At 41.8% G+C, this 22281-nt stretch overlaps 1 protein-coding gene across 1 annotated transcript in view; it reads right to left on the bottom strand.

The window, feature by feature from the left end:
- The window catches only part of GOLGA1 (golgin A1), a 2378923-nt gene that overhangs the window by 303703 nt on the left and 2052939 nt on the right, over positions 1 to 22281 (bottom strand). Inside the window, exons 20-21 of the mRNA XM_044058132.1 lie at positions 22137 to 22239; positions 5848 to 6008 (exon numbers count right to left, since the gene is read on the bottom strand). Coding sequence (XP_043914067.1) covers positions 5848 to 6008; positions 22137 to 22239 — 264 coding nt within the window. The remainder of the gene's footprint in view (positions 1 to 5847; positions 6009 to 22136; positions 22240 to 22281) is intronic.

The raw sequence follows: 22281 nt of genomic DNA on the forward strand, positions 1-22281 counted from the left end.
CTTTCAGCTTTTCCCGGTAAGGGGTCGCCACAGCGGAACTCTGGTCCGCTAATGATTGGCAGTAGATTTTTACGAAACGCAGAGGTGCCAGCTCGACGCCCAACCTTCAACAAAGGCACGCATGTCTTTTGAATGCTACCCAACCGTGGGGAGGACATGCTGACTCCACACAGAAGGCACTCCCAGGCCAAGCCGAGAATCAAACGGGAGAACCTCTTGCTGTGAGGTAACAATGCTACCGCCGTACCACCATGGCTAATACTCAAAATTCATTCCTGCAAAAATTTCCTTGTGTTTGTTCTACACATTGGTTCTCTTCTCTACTGAATCTCCACTGAACATGCGCTCTGCCCTGCAAGATAATTCCAGTCATCAAATAAAGGAAATATAAATAATGCTCTTTAAAGTACTTATTTGCAAAATGCTCATCACAACAGCTATCTTAGAGAGAGAAAGAAATAGAGAGAGGCTCCTGTCTAACAAATGGGCTCTCCAATCACCATCATTAGACAGGTGCCAGCTTCCTTACAACAGTATACATTCCACTAGCATAAGAAAGAACAGATATGCATCCTCTTCACATCGGTGAGTAGATCTTCTGCAGTGGAACACTGATGGTATTTCTTCTTTTAAGATTCCATTTCTTGTGGGAGTACACACCTTTCATGAATACACATAATGATATTTATGCATCGAGCCAGAACAGTGTACCCAGCTGGTGTGGTTCACAGATAGTCCCATGTCTGCAAAAGCATTAAAAAATGAGGATATGAAATGATACAATTATCTTACTTTCAGTAAAAAACATCTGTCAAACAGGGATGGAAAAGCCTTCCAGTTAAAGAGGGGGGGTGGGTACAGTGGCTGGTTAATCAATACTCACTGCAGAGGGGCTATTGCAGACCAACAGATAGTACATTAGTATCTATTTTATATGACTTTGAAGGCCCTCTGTAGTGGTTCCTCTTGGGAAGAATTTGAAGCAGGACTGTCAAACATGCTTAGGGAGACACCCCGAATACTTGAAGGCAAAAGGCTCAAAAGCGGAGTGTGGTTCACAGATAGTCCCATGTCTGCAAAAGCATTAAAAAATGAGGATATGAAATGATACAATTATCTTACTTTCAGTAAAAAACATCTGTCAAACAGGGATGGAAAAGCCTTCCAGTTAAAGAGGGGGGGGTGGGTACAGTGGCTGGTTAATCAATACTCACTGCAGAGGGGCTATTGCAGACCAACAGATAGTACATTAGTATCTATTTTATATGACTTTGAAGGCCCTCTGTAGTGGTTCCTCTTGGGAAGAATTTGAAGCAGGACTGTCAAACACGCTTAGGGAGACACCCCAAAGACTTGAAGGCAAAAGGCTCAAAAGCGGAGTGTGGTTCACAGATAGTCCCATGTCTGCAAAAGCATTAAAAAATGAGGATATGAAATGATACAATTATCTTACTTTCAGTAAAAAACATCTGTCAAACAGGGATGGAAAAGCCTTCCAGTTAAAGAGGGGGGGTGGGTACAGTGGCTGGTTAATCAATACTCACTGCAGAGGGGCTATTGCAGACCAACAGATAGTACATTAGTATCTATTTTATATGACTTTGAAGGCCCTCTGTAGTGGTTCCTCTTGGGAAGAATTTGAAGCAGGACTGTCAAACACGCTTAGGGAGACACCCCGAAGACTTGAAGGCAAAAGGCTCAAAAGCGGAGTCCTGACACACTGAGGGGAAAAAGAATCACAGACTCATGGAATCATGACCAATAAAGCATGAACCGATGACTAAGCACTTACTGAACAAATGCCATGACTAACACATTCTTTAAACAGGAAATTAATGCATTTATGCCTCTGGTACCGTGGCCTATGACATTGATCAACAAGACACTGGACACGTGATAGAAATAATGTTGTTAGTTTTTTGGATTGGATTTACCAAGCAAGTAGCAGAACTAATTTAACTAATGCAAAGAAAAGGATTAAAAAAAAAAAAAAAAAAAAAGGCACATATTCATGAACTCATGAAGTTTATTAAAATAGAACCTCAACTGATGAAGCAGGTCAATGTACAGAAAGCATTAACGCTCTTGGATTTGCATTCTGAACCAACAAAGAAAACACAGAGGGGAACAGAGTTATTATGAAATAGTTCCAAAACCACTTCCAACAGGAACACTGGCTAGTCATAAGGGACATCCAACACTTAAGAAAAAAACAGAGAGCTCCCTCCACATAACATCCTGAAATTCAGAGAACTTACAGGTACAGTTAATGGCCACTACCAAAAAGGATTTTCCAAAAAAATTAACTATAAAAGCATTTAATCAGTCACCTTGAGTGGAGGTCAGTCAGGAAACTGTCAGTATAATGTTCAAGCCCCGAGTTGAAATATTCTTCAAAGTCCCTTTAAGGAATTACTTGATAAGTCTCAGCTGAGTCACCATTCTGTTGTCATCAAAGTCAGTGCACTGCAATGGTAGAAAAAAGAACCCAGACTATGAAGTAACTAAGACCAAAGTCAAATAGGGGACTGAAGTTGGAGAGGACCACTTGCAAGCTCACTGACAGAGGTGGGCAAGTGTATGCCTCTGCCAAAACAGAAAAGCTCTTTCACTTAAAACAAAAGTCTGATGTGAGAAGGGTTTCCTAGCAACTGCATTAATTTAAAAATACCACTAAGAAGTTCAGTAGACAGATCTGATGGCACAGCTATGCCCAGAGGTGGAGCTGTCATCTCAATCACAGGGAGCCAGTACGGCTGAGCTGGGTTGGGTTCATGTGGAAACCCTACCCTTCTCCGTCAAGGCAAACTTTGGTCTGTCTTCTGTGCACATCCTTTGATGAAAAGGGTTTTATGTGCAATTAGCAATACTGAAGGCACATCAACCATTTCTGTGAGTGACATAACACCTCAGAATGCCCTTCCCCTCCTCAAGTAAGTGCCCCTATGAGACCTCCAGTTTCCACTGGGGATTCTAGCAGAGGCTGTGCACCCTGGGAATAAGCATCTCTTCCCTCCTGAAAGAGGTGAGCAGGAGTAACTTCGTCACCTTGAGTATGATGACCAGATCATCCATTTCTACTTTTACAAGCCTTCCAACTTGACCTTAAATCGTGTCCAAAGAGCACATCTTCCCAGAAAAGGGATATCTAGGTAGGGTAGCCTTAAGTCAATTTTTGAAAGACAGCCTGATTCAAGCTATCTGTTGCAAACATACACCTAATGTCGCTGCCTTAACTAAAGCATCACTAAAATCAAAACTTCAGCAGGTCATCGGGAAGTCCACTATAAGATTCTTGAACAGAAACCTACTGACCACAGACGGGTGTTCTACCAGCTTCTCTAGAAATTGGGGCTTTAGTCAAGGTGGAGGGAATTATGAAAAATTCCAACTACCAGTCATTTTGGCCCAAAACCTTCAGGCGTCTGCTAGAAAGATGAAGAGGAATTTCACCTTTCAATACGACAATGACCCCAAACATACATCCAAATCAACAGAAGAATGGCTTCATCAGAAGAAAATTAAAGTTTTGGAATGGCCCAGCCAAAGCCCAGACCTAAATCCAATAGAAAATCTGTGGGGTGACCTGAAGAGGGCTGTGCACAAGAGATGCCCTCACAATCTGACAGATTTGGAGCTCTTTTGCAAGGAAGAGTGGGCAAATATTGCCAAGTCAAGATGTGCCATGCTGATAAGACTCTTACCCAAGAACACTGAAAGCTGTAATTAAATTAAAAGGTGCTTCAACAAAGTATTAGTTTAAGCGTGTGCACACTTATGCAACCAGCTTATTATACATTTTTTATTTTTTTCCCCTAACAGATTTGTTTTTCAACTGAATTGTACAGGTTATAGGTCACGTTACAGTTAGGAAAAGTTTTGAAATTATTTATTGTGGTCTCATTTTTTATATCACAAAATCCTGGCATTTTAACAGGGGTGTGTACACTTTTTATATCCACTGTATGTTGACAATAATTCTGCCCAAATGGCTGAATAATGGGCTCATTTTTATGAAATTATGCAAGAGTGTAGGAAGAAGAATTTAAAGTTTCAGTTGGCATAACTAGGGACACTGAAGACAGATTTTTCTATAGGCATAATTTATTTTTTAGATGTGATGGCTGCTTATGGATAATGCTGCAGATGCAGAATTCCACTTCTTGCAAACAGTGAAGTTCTGAACATTTGTAAAAGGGTCAAATGAAACATACAGTTTTAAGTGGTACACTAGGAGATGTGGATTTTGACCTTTTGCAATTTTGTATGAACAGTTTGGATAGGATTAAAGAACCTGGATGTAAGCAGCCACTTTTACACAGCATAATGTCAAACTAATTTGCAATTATTGAAAGCATAACACATTTGCTTGGGCAGGGACTTTTTATGATAATATTTTTTGTTAAGGCGTTTGATCTTAATTTTGCTTGTTTTAAATTTGTTATAAGATGTACATTAACTTATGCAGAATTTTATTTGAACAGCCACAGTACAGCAGGACCCTGCTAAAGTGCAAGATGGATTTTGTTACAACACCCCACCTCTTTTTTACAATCTTTTGTTCAGCTCAAGGGCAATTGTTTAGTTTACAAGCTAAGGGTTTTCTTATCTTAGCTAGTGTGTGCGGAGATTTAACAGTCTGACATTACAGGGATCTTCAATGTTTGCCGAGGGGGTGACTCTTCAATAATATCAAGTCTCATTCTGTTGATAATTACTTTACATTATCCACCTCATATTACAGTTCTGGAGGTCTATGATTCTGCTTACTCTCTGGGGAGTGCCTGAGGGTTCACCTATGGAAGAGGGAAGGCCAGTGCCCTAGTATGCGACAATTTGGCCTCTGAGAATTACTGGAATTTTCTAGACTGTGGAAAGCAGTGATTTTTTGCCAATTTTGAACAAAGGACTGATCAGGTCATGTTACTGATCTGTTTCTGGGTTCCCTAGAACATACAGTGGGCTGCCAATAAAGCTGATCTCTCCTGGAAAGGTTAGACTTCCTCATAGGGTGATTTAGATTATAAACACAGTACAGAAGTGTGGTAAATGTGGCATCACTGATGGCTAAACTGGGCTAAATGATCACCAAAGATACTAGGTGCTATAGCAAAACAGCAGAGAAGGTCAAGGAACCCTCAGAGTTACACAGCCATTTCAGGCAAAAGGGGATAAATGAGAGCCACTTCTGGCAATGGAGCGACTCCTCATGTACTTGTTCAGCTCTGGATAAAGAAAATAAACATTTCAATACATCACTTTTGAAGAAGTAACATACAGTTATACAGTACCTGACATCTGAGACAAGTAGGTAAAGTAGTGAAGAGACATCTATTTTGTTGTATAATCACTCTGGAGAAAACATGGGAAACAGGTGACCGTACATTATTAATATAAAGCAGAAACATTTCTGTGTGGACAACCAGACAAACACAGCTGGCAATGGCTAAAGAAGCCTCCACAAAGTCAGCTTTTGCAGGGATAAAAAAAAAAAAAAAAAAAAAAAAAAAATGAGGTTAACATATCTTACCTTTAAGCAAAATCAAATTCAAAATGAGGATTTTTTTTCTTTTAGTGAAGTTTTTTTTTTTTTTTTAACAGGTCACCCAGATGCACAACACCGACGGATATATTAACAAAATGTAACTAACTACTACATTAAAAAATGCAAATGAAAGCATTCAGGGAAATTTGTCTTTCATGATATTAGTTAAATATATCTTCTATGCAACTATATTCAGCAATTTCAGTTGTCACAGTTATTTCCTGTAGAACAAAATAACCACTTTAGCCTGCCAAAGGCAGAGCAAGCACAAAAGACACAACTGAAACGACCATCTGGCTCACCCTTCGTTGCCTGGCTTCCAGGTGTTCTTGCTGCCTCAGTAATTCTTGTTTTAGGGCATCAAGTCGTTTTTCTGCTGCTGCTTCCTTTTCAACCGCTGTACTTTTAGCCATGTCAAATTGCACCTGCAGTTGTTTCAGCTGCAGCAGCACTTCATCATACTCTAGGGAGAAGCAAACAGTTTGATTAGAAAAGAGATACTACTCAAAAAGAAACGCTTGTTAATGGGCTTGTAATCTGCAAAAAACATTCTTTTTCAGTAATGATTTTAGTCAGGGGATCCATGTAAATAACATTTCAGAATTATATGAGAATGTACAGTTAAAAGCAAGAGAAAGTTAACTAAACAAGTAAAGTGACAAGAGATGTAAGTGAAAAGTGAACAGGATCTGTATGCTTAGAATTATACTATATTCAAGACACATTTCCGTACTACATAATGATTGGGCATCATTATGAGGCTTCAGTCCTCTAGTGCATCACCTCTAACAAGCAGCTTTTCGACACTGTTAACATTTATACTCAAACCCAGAGGTTACTATGGAAACCCAGATAAAGCATAACACATTAATATGTAAAGAAATCTATTGCCCTTCACACATCATTTATCATATGTGAACCTTAGATACAGGAGAAGCTCTATGTACTTTGTTTTATTATTCTTGTATACATTGTATATACTTCTTAAAGTAGGGGATTAGATAAATTTAGTGGGGTAGGTTTAGTAATGCTTAAATATTTTGTTATTGAAGTTGTTCTTATTTGTTTGTACATTTGTTTGTGTATCTCTGCTGTAATTAAACATTTTAATAAACATATTCACATGATCCGCGGCGGTGGTGCTGCGGTAGCATTGTCGCCTCACAGTAAGACGCTGTCCGGCTCGATTCCCAGCTAGAGCGTGTTCTGCGTGGAAACATGCGTGAATGGGCGTACCTTAGTTGAAGGTTGTGCATCAGGGCTGGTAACTCGGCATGTAAAATTCAACTACCAATCATTAGCAGACCGGAGTTCCGCTGTGGCGACCCCTAACCGGGAAAAGCCGAAAGACATAACAACAATTCACAAAAAAAAAGTTTTTAAGGGAAAGAGCAAATCACTGAAAAAATAACCAAACGAGTTCGGGGGGGGGGGGTCCCTCTCTATTTAACTGCCTCCCTTAGAAGATGGCTCACAAGTAGACTTTCTCCAGTGAACTACTGTAACATCCACTTCTGATGCCCCCAAATCAGCACATTTCAGCATTGTTTGTAGGTCCCATGATCAAGAGGCATGGGTGCCTCTGACTGGTACATAATGTGATATCATGTGCTAGTCTTGGATATTATGGTCAGTCCTTTCAACCCCCCCCCCCACACACACACACACACACACACATTCACACACCCTTCTGAGGAAGCACAAGCTGAAACAAAAAAACATAAAATATGTCATATTAATGCTCAGCCCACAGGAATATCCATCCACAGACGATAAACAGTGAAATATAGTCCACACACAAGGGCTTGGCAGGAGACCAGCAGAAACACACTGCAGAAAGACTTCACATAATTGATATGAAGACTATGGATCTGTTAATATTTAAATGTCCGACACCTTCCACAATGGGTAACCACAGGGCACAATACTAAGCTGTAAAATATATAAACCTCCCTATTAAGTTTTAACCAGAGGAAGGCCACAGCACAAATGTCAACAATGGAAGCATTTTCAAAACAAGCAGTGAAGAAACTATGATCCTGGTGCAGTGGACTTTGACAGCAGCATTTTTTAATAACCAATTAACCACTTGATGGCAAAACACAAGTTGGCCATCCACCTTTGCTTAAGCAACTGCAAGCCTCTCCATCTAGAGTGAAGCACTCATGAACCCTCTTCAGGTAAAAACTGAGCTGACAAGTGTATATACATTACAAGGACATCTCCCAAATCCCTTGATTCTGTTGCCATAAAGAAAACAAGATAGATGAATGGACTGGTTTAAAAGATAGCAATGGCATTGCTTTTGGGAAGAAATTTGGATTAGTATTTCAGGACAACAATCTTTGTGAAAGAGTAAATAGGGCTTACCACAAAACATCTCAACCTTTTTTTTTCCACTTTAAAAAATCAAACACAAAGGTAAAAATAATTAAGGACAAAGGCCGATCATCAGGAACATTTCCACATATTGAAACATTTACTTAGAAAGTTGACAGAATAAGAGGAATTATATAGACCTGTATCTTGTAACTAATTACCAAAAGTATCTATTTTAAAACCCAGGAAGTCATTGCTCCCTTACACTCTGCTCTTGTCAGACCCATTACAGAATATAACGCACTCTTTGGCAAGTACCTTACAAGACAAATCTAAAACTTGAAGAAATATTTCTAATAAAGGCACACTCTAATCTCAAAAATTCTATCTACCAGGAGAGACTAGAATTCATGTCATTGCACCCACTGCAATGCAGGCTACTAAGGAGGATCTCTACCTCGTTTATCATGTCCTCAGGGATGCAATTACCCTTAACCTCCTTTTTCTCATTAAGTTAAACAGAGCAGAAAACTCCAGAACATGAGATCTCAACCTACATCAGGAAATAAATGAATAAAACTAGACAGAGGTACAAATTCATCATCCAGAACCTCATTCTGCTCTGGAACAGACTCCTACAGCATCCTTCAAACATAGCTTGGACAAAAGGATGAGTACCCTTTAATTTGCTTCAGGACCTAAAGACCTTGCCTTCCTTGGAAGGGGTCATAAAGTCTGAGGGTGGTTACTGGTGAGGACATAACTTGTAAGGCAGACTCTTTCAAGCAATGTAACTGGTACTATCAATGTTGTTTTCTGAAACAAAAAAATTCAAAGGAACAGAAGGAGCTGGGTCAAAGTGAGGCTTTAATGCCCCAGCAAAAACAAATTTAAAGTCTGAAGGAGTCAGATTCTTCTTTGAAGGTCACTGACATTAAATACCCTTCAGAAAATACTTTAGTCACAGGAAAAGAGTAGAGAAGTGGGTCCCAAGGTAGAATTGAAAATAAAGCTTAAATAGGAAAGACAATCACTTGGAATGGAGAAAAATCCTGGAACTGGCACCAGCAGCAGAATTGCTTCCATTCAGGTAAACAGAATTTTCTAGTAGTAGGTCTTCTAGTATCCCACAAAACTTTAATAGCCCCAGAGGGAAAAATTATCAGAACGATTAGTAAACAAAAATGTAAAGTACGTACTTACCATAATGATGAATATTCATTATCCTAGTCAATTTACTTTGACTGATGAGAATACTTTGTCAGGTGGATCCAACCTGGCAATCCAGCCACTCAAAATATGCTCAAGCTGTTTACCTCCACCCATAATGCACCTGTATACCTCTGTAACCCTCATATAGTGCTTGCTGCTTAGAGCCTTATAAAGAAATACGTAACAGGAAGAGATCATGACAACTGAGGGACAGGATACATACTAGGTCAAGATCTGCTAGCAGTAAAGATTGCAAGAGAACCTGGAGGGGAATGGAGGGCAGGTTGTAAAGTGAATGGACTAGGGATAATGAAGATCCAAACTTATGGTGCGTATATGTCTTTCCGCATCTTATCACATCTGTCCACTTCAACTGATGGGAGAAAATACTTAACTACAATGTCCTACGTGGAATCATAACTGGCTGCCCCCTCTGGGTATGGTAGCCCTGGAAGGAGGATCTTGACCTTGAGATCACATCCAGTTTATAGCACTTCATAAAGATGTGCAGCATACACCAAGTTGCTACATCACATATATCATCAATCAAAGAGCTCTTGAAGAATGCTATAGAAGGTGTAGTGGATCTTGTGGAATGTGCCTTGGGTTTGGATGCCATGGTTCTGTCTGTAGACTGACATGCACAGGTTATACAGTTGGATAACATTCTGAACAAAGTAACTTTAAAAGCCTTTGGTCACGACTTGGAAAATAATAGGAAATGCTTTTCCTGATGGTCTTAGCACAATGCAAACAAAATGTAGCTGTCTGTGAACATTCCAAGAGTGCAACAAATACTCCCTTCCATTAGAATACCTGGGGAAGAAAATTGGGAGATGAACAGTCTGATTGATAGTGGATTTGGAAGCAATTTTAGGAATGAAAGGACAACTCATCCTTTGGGATACTATATAAGGAGGTTTGGTGGAAATATTATGCAGTTGTGAAACTCCTCTAGCTGTAGTTATGGCTACTAGGAAACAGGATCTTCCAAGAGAGGTACTTCAAATCAGATGAGGAGGCAGGTTCAAAGGGAGGACAAACTGAAGGTTCAATACACAATTAACATCCTAGAGAGGTATGCGGTCCTTAAGGGGGCTCAGGAGGAAGGTGCTTTTTAGAAAGGTTTTGCACACCTTTTTTGAGGCCAAATCAAAACCTTATTGTAAATAGCAGCGATATCAGCTGTGATAGCAGAATAATGGGAACCTGAACTGAAGAGAGTAGACAAAACTATAACACAGAGGGAATCAGAGCAGTGAAGGGGTCCAGTCCCAGAACCACAGCCATTTTGCCTCTCTGATCCAGCTAAATTAAGCAGAATAAATGCCTTTGTACAGTCATCTTTATCAGAAAATGCAGCCTGTACAAAAATGTCATACCCCCGCTCAAACACTCTCCAGTTCTCGGCAATATTACTGTCAAACACAAGTGCACTGGGTTTTCGAAATCCATCTGCTATGCCCATGAAATACTTACAAACACACTGAAAATATGACCAATGTAGTTATGTATGAGCAAACTGTTCTGTGAGCTTGTAATAACATTCAAATGCACAAACTCTTTAAAATATTTTACTTTGTGAAATATGCCTTGTAGTGGCTATATCCTGCAAAATATGCCCTGTAATGGCTGTACTTTTGTGAAATAGCTTTATTGTAACACTGCACAAACATGCGAACACTTTATACACTTCTGATAATTGTTGATAATGATGGTTCCTATCTTTGCTTAATATGAAAAATACACGCTTTGTGAAAATGCGGTCATTTCCCCTTAGCTTATTTATTTGTTTTATACAATTTGGACTTTATTTCAATCATTTTCCATAGTAATTTGAATATTTTTATCAATATCATGGAGATCAGTTTATGTGAATATCATTTAGAACCATCTTTATGCCTCGTTTCATATTATGTCAAAAAAATAGTGCTGAGCAAGTTTTAATACCTGAAATTCATTTCTGACCAGTTACCGATTTGAGAATTTTTTCCATTTACTCTTGTACAGCTTATTAAGTACCAGCTTTTTGTGAAGCATATAGAATATGGATCACCCTGGGAAGGTTGGAAGGATCCCTGCCATTAGAAGAACTGGAAAAAACATGCAATCAGCTTAAAGGAGACAATGCCAGAGCGAGGCTCACCAGACTGGTGGGATAGATGATCTGTTTTGGGATCTCGAAAACAATAATGCTTCTTTAGATGAGGCCAAAGCATTGGGAAACAAATTTGCTTCAGCCAAACGGGGACTTTCAGGATGATTAAGTCTGCATGTGGATTTGCATGAACTGTCATTAGGGATAATGGAGAAAATGCAGAGTAGTCCAGGAGGCCATCGCTATAGCAAATTATCTCTAAATGTCTGTCCCTGTAGAAAGATCAGAGCAAATAGCTGCTGCACTTGGTTCTGGTCAGGTATGTGAAAAGTTGCAAGGTTTGTCCAACAGTAGAACTTCACTGATGACATTCATGGGTTAAAGGACTACTTATGAAGCATCAGAATACTCCTGCTGAACTTCTCTGCCGCATAATAAGTCTGTCCCAGAATTGTGCAATTCCACCAGAAGACATCTCCTTTGCCACTACCCTCTGCTGGCAAGGTGGTACTTCTAGGAGGGACAGGGAAAAGATTTTGGGAATCTTAAGAAGGGGATTACAAAACCTCTGGATATCATGACATTAACAAGTTTTCCAATGTGATGCCCACTCATGATTTTAGGTGAAGAAACAGTTGAAACCCAACTGCCTCCAGAGAGCAGCTGTTGGGCAGGCCTTCATGGATGCTAAGGTTGCTTCTCAGAAGAAAGGCAGATGGCCTCTGCTCCTGGGGCAGCATCCATTAAAGGACACCCTGCAGTGGTTGCCACTGTCTGAAAAGGAGTCAAGGAGAAAACATGGAGACTTTAAACCAGAGGGCCTTGAAACACTTCTGCTTTTAGAAAAGGATCTTTGAGGTGTTTCAAAGCACACTCCAATGGCAGAAAGTAACCCCCCTCTTGCTTACTTTCAAAAAGCTTCTCTAAATCTGGGTCCAAAAAGTAAAAACCCATATTAAGGAGCCATAAATGAAGGATACCTTAAAGTTGTTTATAAAGTAACATATATGGAGTCAGGCATGGCATTTCATAGGGCGACAGGTGCAAACATACCTAACTGCTCCATCATCAGCAGCAGTATATAACAGCCTTGGAGTGAGATTAGAAATGGTCAACAACACAGTGGCCACTTATGATTTATTAAGTTTGCAACAGTCAGATGAGGCAAGTTTTCTCAAGGACTATAGTATCTGCTCTAGCAGTTCCCTCTTCACCTAATCAAGAAAAGTTCCAAAGACTTGTGTGAGTAAGGTAGCTTAATGCACAGAGAAAAAAACAATGCCCAAAGTGAAAACCCACTTCCCCATGTGGTCTACTGCCCTGGACTCCTTGTTAGAAGAACATACTGCCAAACTCTCAGACAGTTCCTTCTTGATGGCTGTCTTAATAATAACAGAGACAGAGGGCCTGTGCTCCAGTGGGATTTGTTCTTAGGAGGTCGCAATATTCTCCTGTTTTCTTGGAATACTCTCTGTTATGTTAGGTTCCTGCCATGCCCTGTCCATGACCAGGTCCACTGCTTGTTCAGCAGGAGTGACCACCTAGGAAGCAGAGGGGGCAGATCTGTAGTCCTCAAAGAGAACTTCCTTACCTGCGGAAGAGGGGGTGTGAGTAGGCCAAATACCCCTCAGCCTAATTAATGTTGAGACTTTACCAAACCTGATGTCCTCAAGAGGGGACTGTGGGAAACCATCTCCTTCACCCAAGTCATTATCAGGTATTAAAGGATTCCATAGAGTCTCTGTCTCATTTTATACTTGTGCTTCTGGCCAGTGCAAGGTTAAAGGATTCACGGTGTCCCTGCTGGGGGGAAGGTCTGAAACACTCAGATCTGCTCTGTCCTTGGGTTTAATGATGAGAGCTTGAGGCTGCATACTAAATGATGTCAGGGGAAGAAGTCAAAACCAGTAGAGCATCTTCTATCCTCAAACACAGCCAATGATACTCTTGAAAAATTCAACAGCCAAGATGGAATCTATCTGCACCTTTATTACAGTCTCTACACTAATGGACATAGATGTTCACAGTCTTGAGCACAGCACCAACAAAAATGGTCCAGACAGATTTGAAATCAAGATTGATGCTGACATCTCTGACACTGAGGATCCCCACACTGAAAAGGAAACCAATCTCCTTAGTGCTGAAGACAGAGCAGAGGACTCAGAGTTAAGGAGCCGGTGCCGAGACACAGCTGACAAAGAAGAAATCAGATAAGAATGTCACATGCTTGGGAACTAGCACCAAGAGATCCCAATCAAGCCCGTGGCAATGGACAGAGCACTGAAAAGATCAATGAGTCAGACATATGTAGCACCAACACATGTGCCTGAGAAGGAGCTACTTTCATGCAAGTCCTATGGCTAAATTCATTTTGTCCTAGAAAACAGAGAGGAATGGAATGACACCCCTTTCTTTGGTGGGAGGGTGTGGCATTTGTACCCGGCACAAATTATGCTGTGACAGAATCTCTGAGGGAGACCAAAAACAACACAGGAACTTTAGCTTCTAAGGGGGTAGGGCAGTCTCGAATGGCTGTTTCACTTGCAGAAATGGATAATAAGCCTAAGCAAATGTCCACTGTACAGTGAGCCTTTGTAGTGTGCTACTAGACAATCACTATGGGGTTAGGGATAAAAATAAAAAACCATCAGACAACTGCCTAAATGATTGCACCTTTTGGTCATCTCTCTTACCCAATTTTAAGCAAATGGTCCAACTGGCTGAAAGTGGGGGCTGATGATCAGTCAAACAGGTAGCACAGAAGAGAAAAGTAACAAAAGGTACATTTAAAAAGTTAAAACATATAAATTGTTTTTTCCAAATTTTTGGGTTCAGAGGAAAAACACAAGTGGTGATCAGTTTATAGCAAATCAGCCAAAAGTGCATCTGCACTCCTGGATTCAAAAAAAAAAAAAAAAAAAAACTTGAAACAAAATGAACAAGAATCCCAAAAGATCTATGTTCCCTGCATTCCTTCAACTTAATATAATCAACTCCAACAGTACAATGGGTAAAAAGAAAAAGTCCCTTAAAGGTTTTACTATCATATATGTTTTTTTTTTGTTTTGTTTTTTGTTTTTTAGCTAAGGTACAACTTTAGCTAGGTTACATTAAGCTTATCAATTAATTTCTTCTAGAAGCATCATAATCAAAGGAATGAAACAACATGCATTCTTATACCTTTATCATAATCAAATTCAAGTAAAAGGTGAATGACTTGAGAACCCTATCCCACTTTTATCTGAAGTTCTTAGCTTCTTTGAAGCTTCAGGATAAAAACAAAGTTTAAAGCAAATTGCTATTTACCGCAGCAGAAGCACTTGAAGCCACAGATTTTGATGATGCAACAATGTTTTCATTATTTCTAAAATTTCTCAGCAATTTCTAAGCCTTTTTATTGCCACCTCAAGCTTATTAAAATTCACCGTGTCCAAAATGGTTTGAAAACATCTAGAAAAGAAACTACCCTAACAAAACTGTTACATGCAGTTTAAAAAGAAAGGCCTGCAAATAAAAGATTGATGAAAAGAATCAGCATGAAAGGGGGAATCCTCTACAACTGCCTAATGAAAGTCCAATTTTTTTATAATCACAAAGTTCTCAAACCTCTGAAACAATTCTAAAGTATGGTAAAAAAACAAGTCAAACACAAAACCTTTTTTTTTTTTTTTTGCAGAGTGCAAGGCCCCCCACCTGCTACCTACAGAAACCAACTCAGACACCAAACTACCTCAAGTAAAAGGGGAATCTCCAAAGGTAGCACAACCTCCAGAACATAGGAGTTAATGGCAATGGGGTAATATCTGAGAACTGGCATCCCATGTGCAGTCCAGTGGGATACTCAGGACTGCAACTGTTGTGATGGAATAGGCATCATTCTACTGTTTTAATGGGTGAAGTGAGGGAAGCAACACTGTTACATGTTTTGAAGCCTACAAAGATCAGACAATTTCCTTAACCCCAATTCTAGAAGAGGGCTAAAACTGTGATGGTTCATGACCACCACAGCAATAAGCTCCCCGGAATGCAAACAGCTCTTAGAACTGCAATCTTGCCTATGCTCCACAGTTAAATATGCATCAGTCCATGCTACCCTGTGTCTGTTCATGTACCACATTGCTGCCTGGAAGAGCAGTAGGGAGTTCTTAATGCCTTTTCAGAGTTTTAAACTACAGAATACTATCCAGAGCTCCATTTGGTTTATATGAAGTTCCCATTCATGGAGGTTCATTTCCCTTACAAAGGAAGATACCAGGTGAGCTCACCAGTTTGAAGTATCCTTCAAGGCAACTGCAGTAAGTTCTGCAGCTGGAATGAAAGGACCACATAGACAGAGACAGAAAATAATGACCACTCTACAGCCCAGTGACAAAGGCATGACAAGAGCAAAAGCTCTGTGAGGGTAGGATGACTATATAGCACCCAGTGCCTCAAGTCCATTACCCGCCATCCTTAAGCATGTGAGAAAAAAGCATGAAGATCATATCAGGAGGGAGGACCAGAGTCTGGACATTCTATGAAACCCTCATCTAGAATACCAAAAGTATGACTTCCTGAGCCCTCTCTATGATAGAAAGTACAATTGTGTACACTTACCATAAATGTAGATGTTCGAGTGTATTCACTGTTGCAGTCATCACATTTGGGTTATCCCTGCCAGGATAGCCCTCGGCTGGCCCGAATACCAGAGGCTTAGTATTTCTGGGTCGGTTGCTGTCACTTCAGGACTGATGTCAGGTCGTCAGTAGTATAAAGTAAAGCAGCCAATGCCATTACATCAGTTTTTCTTGATCTGTCAGGAGCCCCCAAGTGGGAGCCAGGATATGGTGGAACCCCATCAGTAGAAAGTAAATACCAAAAAGTTCCTTGTAAGGAGACAGAGGGAGAGAAAAGGGGGATGGAGGGGGGGAAACCAGGGCTGCAACAGTGAATACACTCAAACATCTACATTTATGGTAAGTGTACACAAGTGTACTATGTTCTACGTGTTTCACTGTTACAGTCATCACATTTGGGTTGATTCCCAAAGCTGAGGAAAAGGGTGGAGGCAGTCAATGAGACTAGGGGCTGGCTAGGATGCCCTGCAAGACTGCAGTGGCAAAGCCTGCCCTGGATTTGGGGAAGATAAGCAGGTGGTAATGCTTGGTGAAAGTGTGAACAGATGTCCAGGTGGCAGCCTCCACGATGTCCCTGGTGGGGACTCCTCTGAGGAAAGCTGCAGAGGTGGAGGCTGCTCTGGTAGAGTGAGTCCTGACCCCCTTAGGAGGGGGTTTTCCATGTTGCTTGTAACATAAATGGATGCAGTGTGCTATCCATTTGGAAATCGTTTGTTTGGAGATGGCTTTGCCCTCTGCCCCTGCAGCAAAGCTGACCAGAAATTGATCAGTCTTTCTGAATGATTTAGTCCTGTTTAGATAAAATCTGATCTGTCTGTGCACATCTAGAGAGTGCAGGATCCTTTCCCCCTTGTTTTGTGGGTTAGGGAAAATGGTGGGTAAATGAATGGATTGGTTGAGAGACACACTGGACACCACTTTGGGGATGAAGGATGGGTTAGTCCTGAGGGACACCCTGTCAGCATGGAAGATGATGAAGGGCTCTACAGCCATGAGTGCTTGTAGCTCGGAGACTCTTCTGGCTGAAGTGATGACCAAAAGAAAAACCTGTCTTCCAGGAGAGAAATTTTAACTCTGCTGAAGATGCTGGTTCAAAGGGGGGCAGGGTGAGCTTTTCCAACACAAAGTTTAGGTCCCAAGCTGGGGTAGGTGCTCTTAAGGGTGGCCTCAAGTTGCTAGCCCCTCTTAGGAACTGTTTGATCAGAGTGTGTGAGGAAAAGGGGGTGCTCAGTGTGGAAATGAGCAGAGCTAGCAGAGGCATGAATTTTAATAGAGGAAAAGGAGAGGGTTTACTATCAAAAGCACGAAAATCACTTACGCAAACGGTGACTTCCGTGACAAATAACGTCGACTTATACATATTAAGTAGGTTGTATGGTCAACGCAACAAAGTCGACAAATTCTGTTGACCATAGTTTCTAAATCCCCCATTCACAGCAATGCTGTGAATCCCTGCCCTGTGTACGTCCTTCTAAATGGACGTACACATGAACGTCGACATTCCGACTGTCGCTCCTACCATGGCCGAGGAGGTGGCTGTCAGACATGTCAATGTTGACCTTTTGACTGTAAACCAAAGGAGAGACCACTGTGTAGCAAGTCAGCTAGGTAATCCAGGATGAGAGGTAGAGAGGGCTGTGCCGTATCGGCTCCCTTAGCCTGAATCCAGGTGCAGAACCTTTTCCATTTGTCAGCATAAGACTTTGTACTGCTAGGGCATCTAGCCTCATGTATAACATCTAGAACCTGTTTACTAAGGTTGGCAGATTGATCAAAGGTCAGGGAATAAGCCAGGCTGCCAAATTAAGGGTCTGCAATTGGGGATGCATGAATTCTCCTTCCCTCTGAGTCAGGAGGGTTGGGGTCTGAAGGAGATGCCATGGTGGCAGTGGGGACAGGCTGTGCAGCAGTGGGTACCAGTGCTAACAAGGCCAGTCTGGAGCAATCAGAATTGTCCTTGGTTTTTCCTCCCTTACTTTGAGCAGTACCCTGGTGATGAGAGGTAGTGGGGAAAATGCACAGACAGAGAGACTGACCTAGGGGAAGGATATGGCATCCACTTTCCAAGCCATGCAGTGATGCTCCCTGGTGCAGAACTTGCTGAGCTGATGGTTGGTGTGGGAGGCAAAGAGGTCGACCTTTGGGGTGCCCCATTTGTGAGTTATTAGGGTGAAGGTTCTTTATTCTAGCTGCCACTTGTGTGGGTCCAGAAGACTTCTGCTTGTGTGGCCTGCGAGAGAGTTTAGAGAGCCTGGCAAGAATTGTGTTCACAGGTGGACCTGCACGACAAAGGCTGTGTGCCAAAGGGTCATGGCCAGCCTGCATACAGGGTAGGAGTGAGTCCCTCCCCGCTTGTTGATATACCACATCACAGTGGTGTTGTCTATTTTGAAGCTGTCAATACGTGCTGGACAGCTAACATCTCTTTTTGATTGATGTGCAGATGGATTTGCTGTGGGCTCCATTGGCCCTGTATGCACCTGCCATCCAGGTGTGCACCCCAGGCAATAGTCTGATACGTCTGTGGTGAGGGTCTGGTTGGCGGGGATTGGTGAGAAAGGTAGTGCCTTGTTGTGGACGCATGCTGCTGCCCACCAAAGAAAATCTTTCCTTAGGCAAGCTATCATTGGTATAAGAGTTTCCAGGTCTTGAGAATGTTGACACCAAAGGCTTTTTAGGTACCATTATAGTTTCCTCATATGAAGTCTGGCATATGAAATGAGTAGAATGCAAGATGCCACAAACACCAGAACTTCCAGGATTTTCCTTGCAGATAACTGGGGTCTGGTGGCTAGTTGAGAGAAGTAGGCTGTCAGGTAAGTTTGCTTTTCTGGTGTAAGGAATGCCATCAGGAAGGCTGTGTCTAGGCTTGCTCCCAGGAATATAATCCTTTGGGAGGGTACTAGTTTGGACTTTTTTGTTGATAGTGTATCCTAGGGAGGGCAGTAGGGACTTTACAAAGGTCAGGTACTTGAGCAGCTTTTCCTGAGTGTCTGCCTGAATTAGGCAGTCATCTAAATATGGGTAAATTTGGATATTCCTTTGTCTGCAAAAGGCAATGGCAGGAGCCAGACATATTGTGAAAACTCTGGGAGCAGTAGATAAGCCAAAGGGAAGTGCAGAGAACTGAAAGTTCAGAGATCCTGCCCTGATACATAGATTTTTTCTGCATGATTCCTAGATAGGAATGTGGAGGTAGACCTCTTTTAGGTCTAGGGTGGCTAGCCAAGCATTCTTGGACAGCATGGGTAGCAGTTGCTGGAGGGTGAGCATTCCGAATTTTGGTATCATCAGGAAGGTGTTTAATACTGATAGATTGAGGATGGGGCACCAGGTGCCCTCTTTTCTGGGTACCAGAAAAAGTCTGGAGTAGAAACCTTGGCCTATCTGTTCTGCAGGAACGTGCGCTATTGCCCACATAGAGAGCGGGGAAAGGACATGCTTTTTTGCCTCTGTCCACTCGTTTGGTGGTAGATTTGGGAACCCTTTTGGGGTTGGAAGTGTGTGGAAAGAAAATTTGTATCTCTGGGACACTATGTTGAGGACCCAGAGGTCATTGGTAATGGTGACCCAGGTGCTTGCGTGGAAGGAGAGTTTTCCTCCTAGGGGCAAATGCAGAGGGAGGGGTGGGGGAGGAGAGTCATTGTGAGTTCTTACCATGAGGGGGTGGCTTTGAACTCCCTGGTTTTGAAGTGGAGGAACTCCACTACTTTGATCTCTGCATTCCCTGTGGCTGCTGTCTGAGGGGGGTCTGCTTCCCTGGGGTCTGGGCTGAACTGACCTGGTGGGGGCAGGAAAGGACCAGTGCTTGGAGGGGCAATGCCTGCTGAACCTGGGTGGTTGGACCTGTAGGAAATCCTTAACTGTCTGCATAGATTTAGCTTTTTCTTCCATCTTTTTTAAGACCGCCTTTGCCTTGGTGCCAAATAAGTTGTCTTTGTGCAAGGGTGCATCCAATAATTTAGATTTGACATGGTCAGGCAAGGGCTGTTCCTTAAGTCAAGCATGCCTTCTAAGGACAGATCCAGTGACTGCTGCCCTACAAGAATCTTATAGAGCATCAAAACCACAGTGTAAGGTGTGCTTAGTTACTTGACTTGCAGAATGCATTAACTCTTGTAACTCTTTAGATTCTGCACAAGCAGGAAAGGAAGACACTTTTTGTTTGAGGAGTTGCATGGTATGTTGCTGAAATTTTAGCATATGGAACTGACAATTTTGTGCTCTTACACAGCAAGAGTAGCAGAGGTGTATACTTTTTTACCCAATCTGTCTAGTGCTCGGGAATCCCTCTCTGAGGGGATGGGATTCTTAGCAGAGGATGCTTTAATTTCTTTATGTACTTGAGAAATTACCTCAGGGTCAGTAGTAGGATTTTTGAAAAGAAATTTGTGTGAGTCAGGGACTCTAATACCTGTCAGGTTTCTGGGAACAGGAGGGAGGGTGTCAGGAATCAAACTGGATTCCAGGAAAACATTGTCCACAACTTCCAGGACTGGGGAAATGGCCAGGGGTGTGTGCTGTAGAAGATCTAAGAATTCTCTGAGTCTCTTTTTAGACTGAGGGTAGTCTTGACATTCCCAATGGAAATGCTCCCTTAAGGTATGAAGGGTTTCCCCAAAGGAAAAGTCCTCAGGTGGAGAGGCTGAAGGAATGGATTTCTCTGCATCAGAATTCTCATAAGCACAGAGGGGTTTGCATGTCTTCATATTCAGATGCATCAGAGTCATCAGACTCCTGTTCAGATAAAACTACTGGGTCAGATCTCTTTTCCTTTTGGAAGGGATAGCTTGGCTTCCTCTGATCAGCATGATAAGGTCTTCTACCATTTTAAGCATTTGAGACTGAGGCAAGGAAGCAGGTGCCTGAGATTGGGTTGTTGGTTTCTTGGGTGTGGTTCGTACTCTGGGCCTTAGAAAGTCGGTAGTTTTCGAAAGAACGGTAGATGCGAAAGAGGTCATTGGTTTGTGTCAAGAATTGGTTGTACAAAGTACTTCCTTGGAAGCCGGAGCCTGCGCAGCAGCTCCGGACCCATCTAAGGTAGAGGCAACCGCAGGATCCTAAGTCGAAGAAGAGTTGTGAGGCATACCGGACTCCGAAAAGGTCTCAGTAGTGGCCTGTGAATCCACAGAAGCAGACATCAGGGGCTGCAAAAGCACCTCACTGAGGACCGGAAAACTGACGACTAGCTTAAGGGAAGCATCGTCTGTAGGTCTGGACTTGTGCGGTCTGTCTCTGTCTTTATCCTTAAGTTCTTTCGGAAGATCTGCTGTCGGATGGCTTACCGAAGCTATATCAGAATTCGAGGACTGTAAGCGAAAATATCTAGTTACAATAAGGGCCCGACGATGTATAGTTCTGTCATTAAAGCACAAAAGCAACAACGAGGGAACGTCGTGGTCTGGGCCTAAGCAAGTGATGCACTAAAAATGAAAGTCTCTGTGTGGTATTTGCTTTCCACAGGCAAGACAATTGTTAACTTTTTCTGACATTGGTTAGAGCAAGAAAAAAGGATCCTCAAAGGGATACTTAGCTTTAGAAGACTTCAGCTTCAATTCAGAAGATGAAACTCAGGCAGCGGCCAACTGGCACTTGTGCGAACTGCTTCTGCTTTGGGCTCCTTGGCAAGAAAGACTGAAATAATGGCGTCAGCTGCCTTACTTTATACTACTGATGACCTAACGTCAGTCCTGAAGCGACAGCAACTAACGCAGAAATACTAAGCCTCTGGTATTCGGGCTGGCCGAGGGCTACCCTGGTAGGGATAACCCAAATGTGATGACTGAAACACGAAGAACATCTGATAGTGTCCAACTATGCCATAGAGAAAGCAATCTTCTACACTAGGATGGATTCTACCAGTTTAAGAAGACTCCGAGGCCATATAAGAAAAGTACCAACCAAGCTCAGGCTACTAGGAGGCAGTCATCCAGGAAAAGGAACACAAGAAGTTCTTTCTCCTACATCTCCCTCTGCCACCACCAATAGCATTGTCTCTAAATGTTCTAGATAAGCTCTAAGCTCTAGATGCAAAGGAAACCAAAAGGATATATCCCTGTAGGAAGAAGCTCAGCCTGATGGACAAATGTTCACACTATTTACATCTGAATGAGAATGTATCAAAGAAAACGTGAAACAACCTAGCAAATAAGTTCAGTCAACACTTGAGCCCTCAAGTTAGGACCTGCTTGGTCATATTTTAACTTAGTAACCTAAAGCATTACATTTTGCTGTTTAACAGCTGTAAACGATGAGGTACATTAGTCAAAACACAACATTACTAGTTAGCTGCAATGTGTCCCACAACACGAAGTGAGAATTCAAATAACCAAATATTTTTTTTAACCTTCTTTTAGCTTGTTAAAGTCTTCTTTTGTTCTCATTAATTCTTCTCTCTGCTGAACCACAGCCTGATCTTTTTGATTTACCACTCCTATAAGGTCTGTAATCTGTAAAAAAAAAAAAAAAGCAAACAAAAAAAATAATTTTAA

This window comes from Protopterus annectens, chromosome 16.part0, assembly GCF_019279795.1.
Source record: "Protopterus annectens isolate FY-2018-M chromosome 16.part0, PAN1.0, whole genome shotgun sequence".
In the NCBI taxonomy this organism is placed as follows: Eukaryota; Metazoa; Chordata; order Ceratodontiformes; family Protopteridae; genus Protopterus; species Protopterus annectens.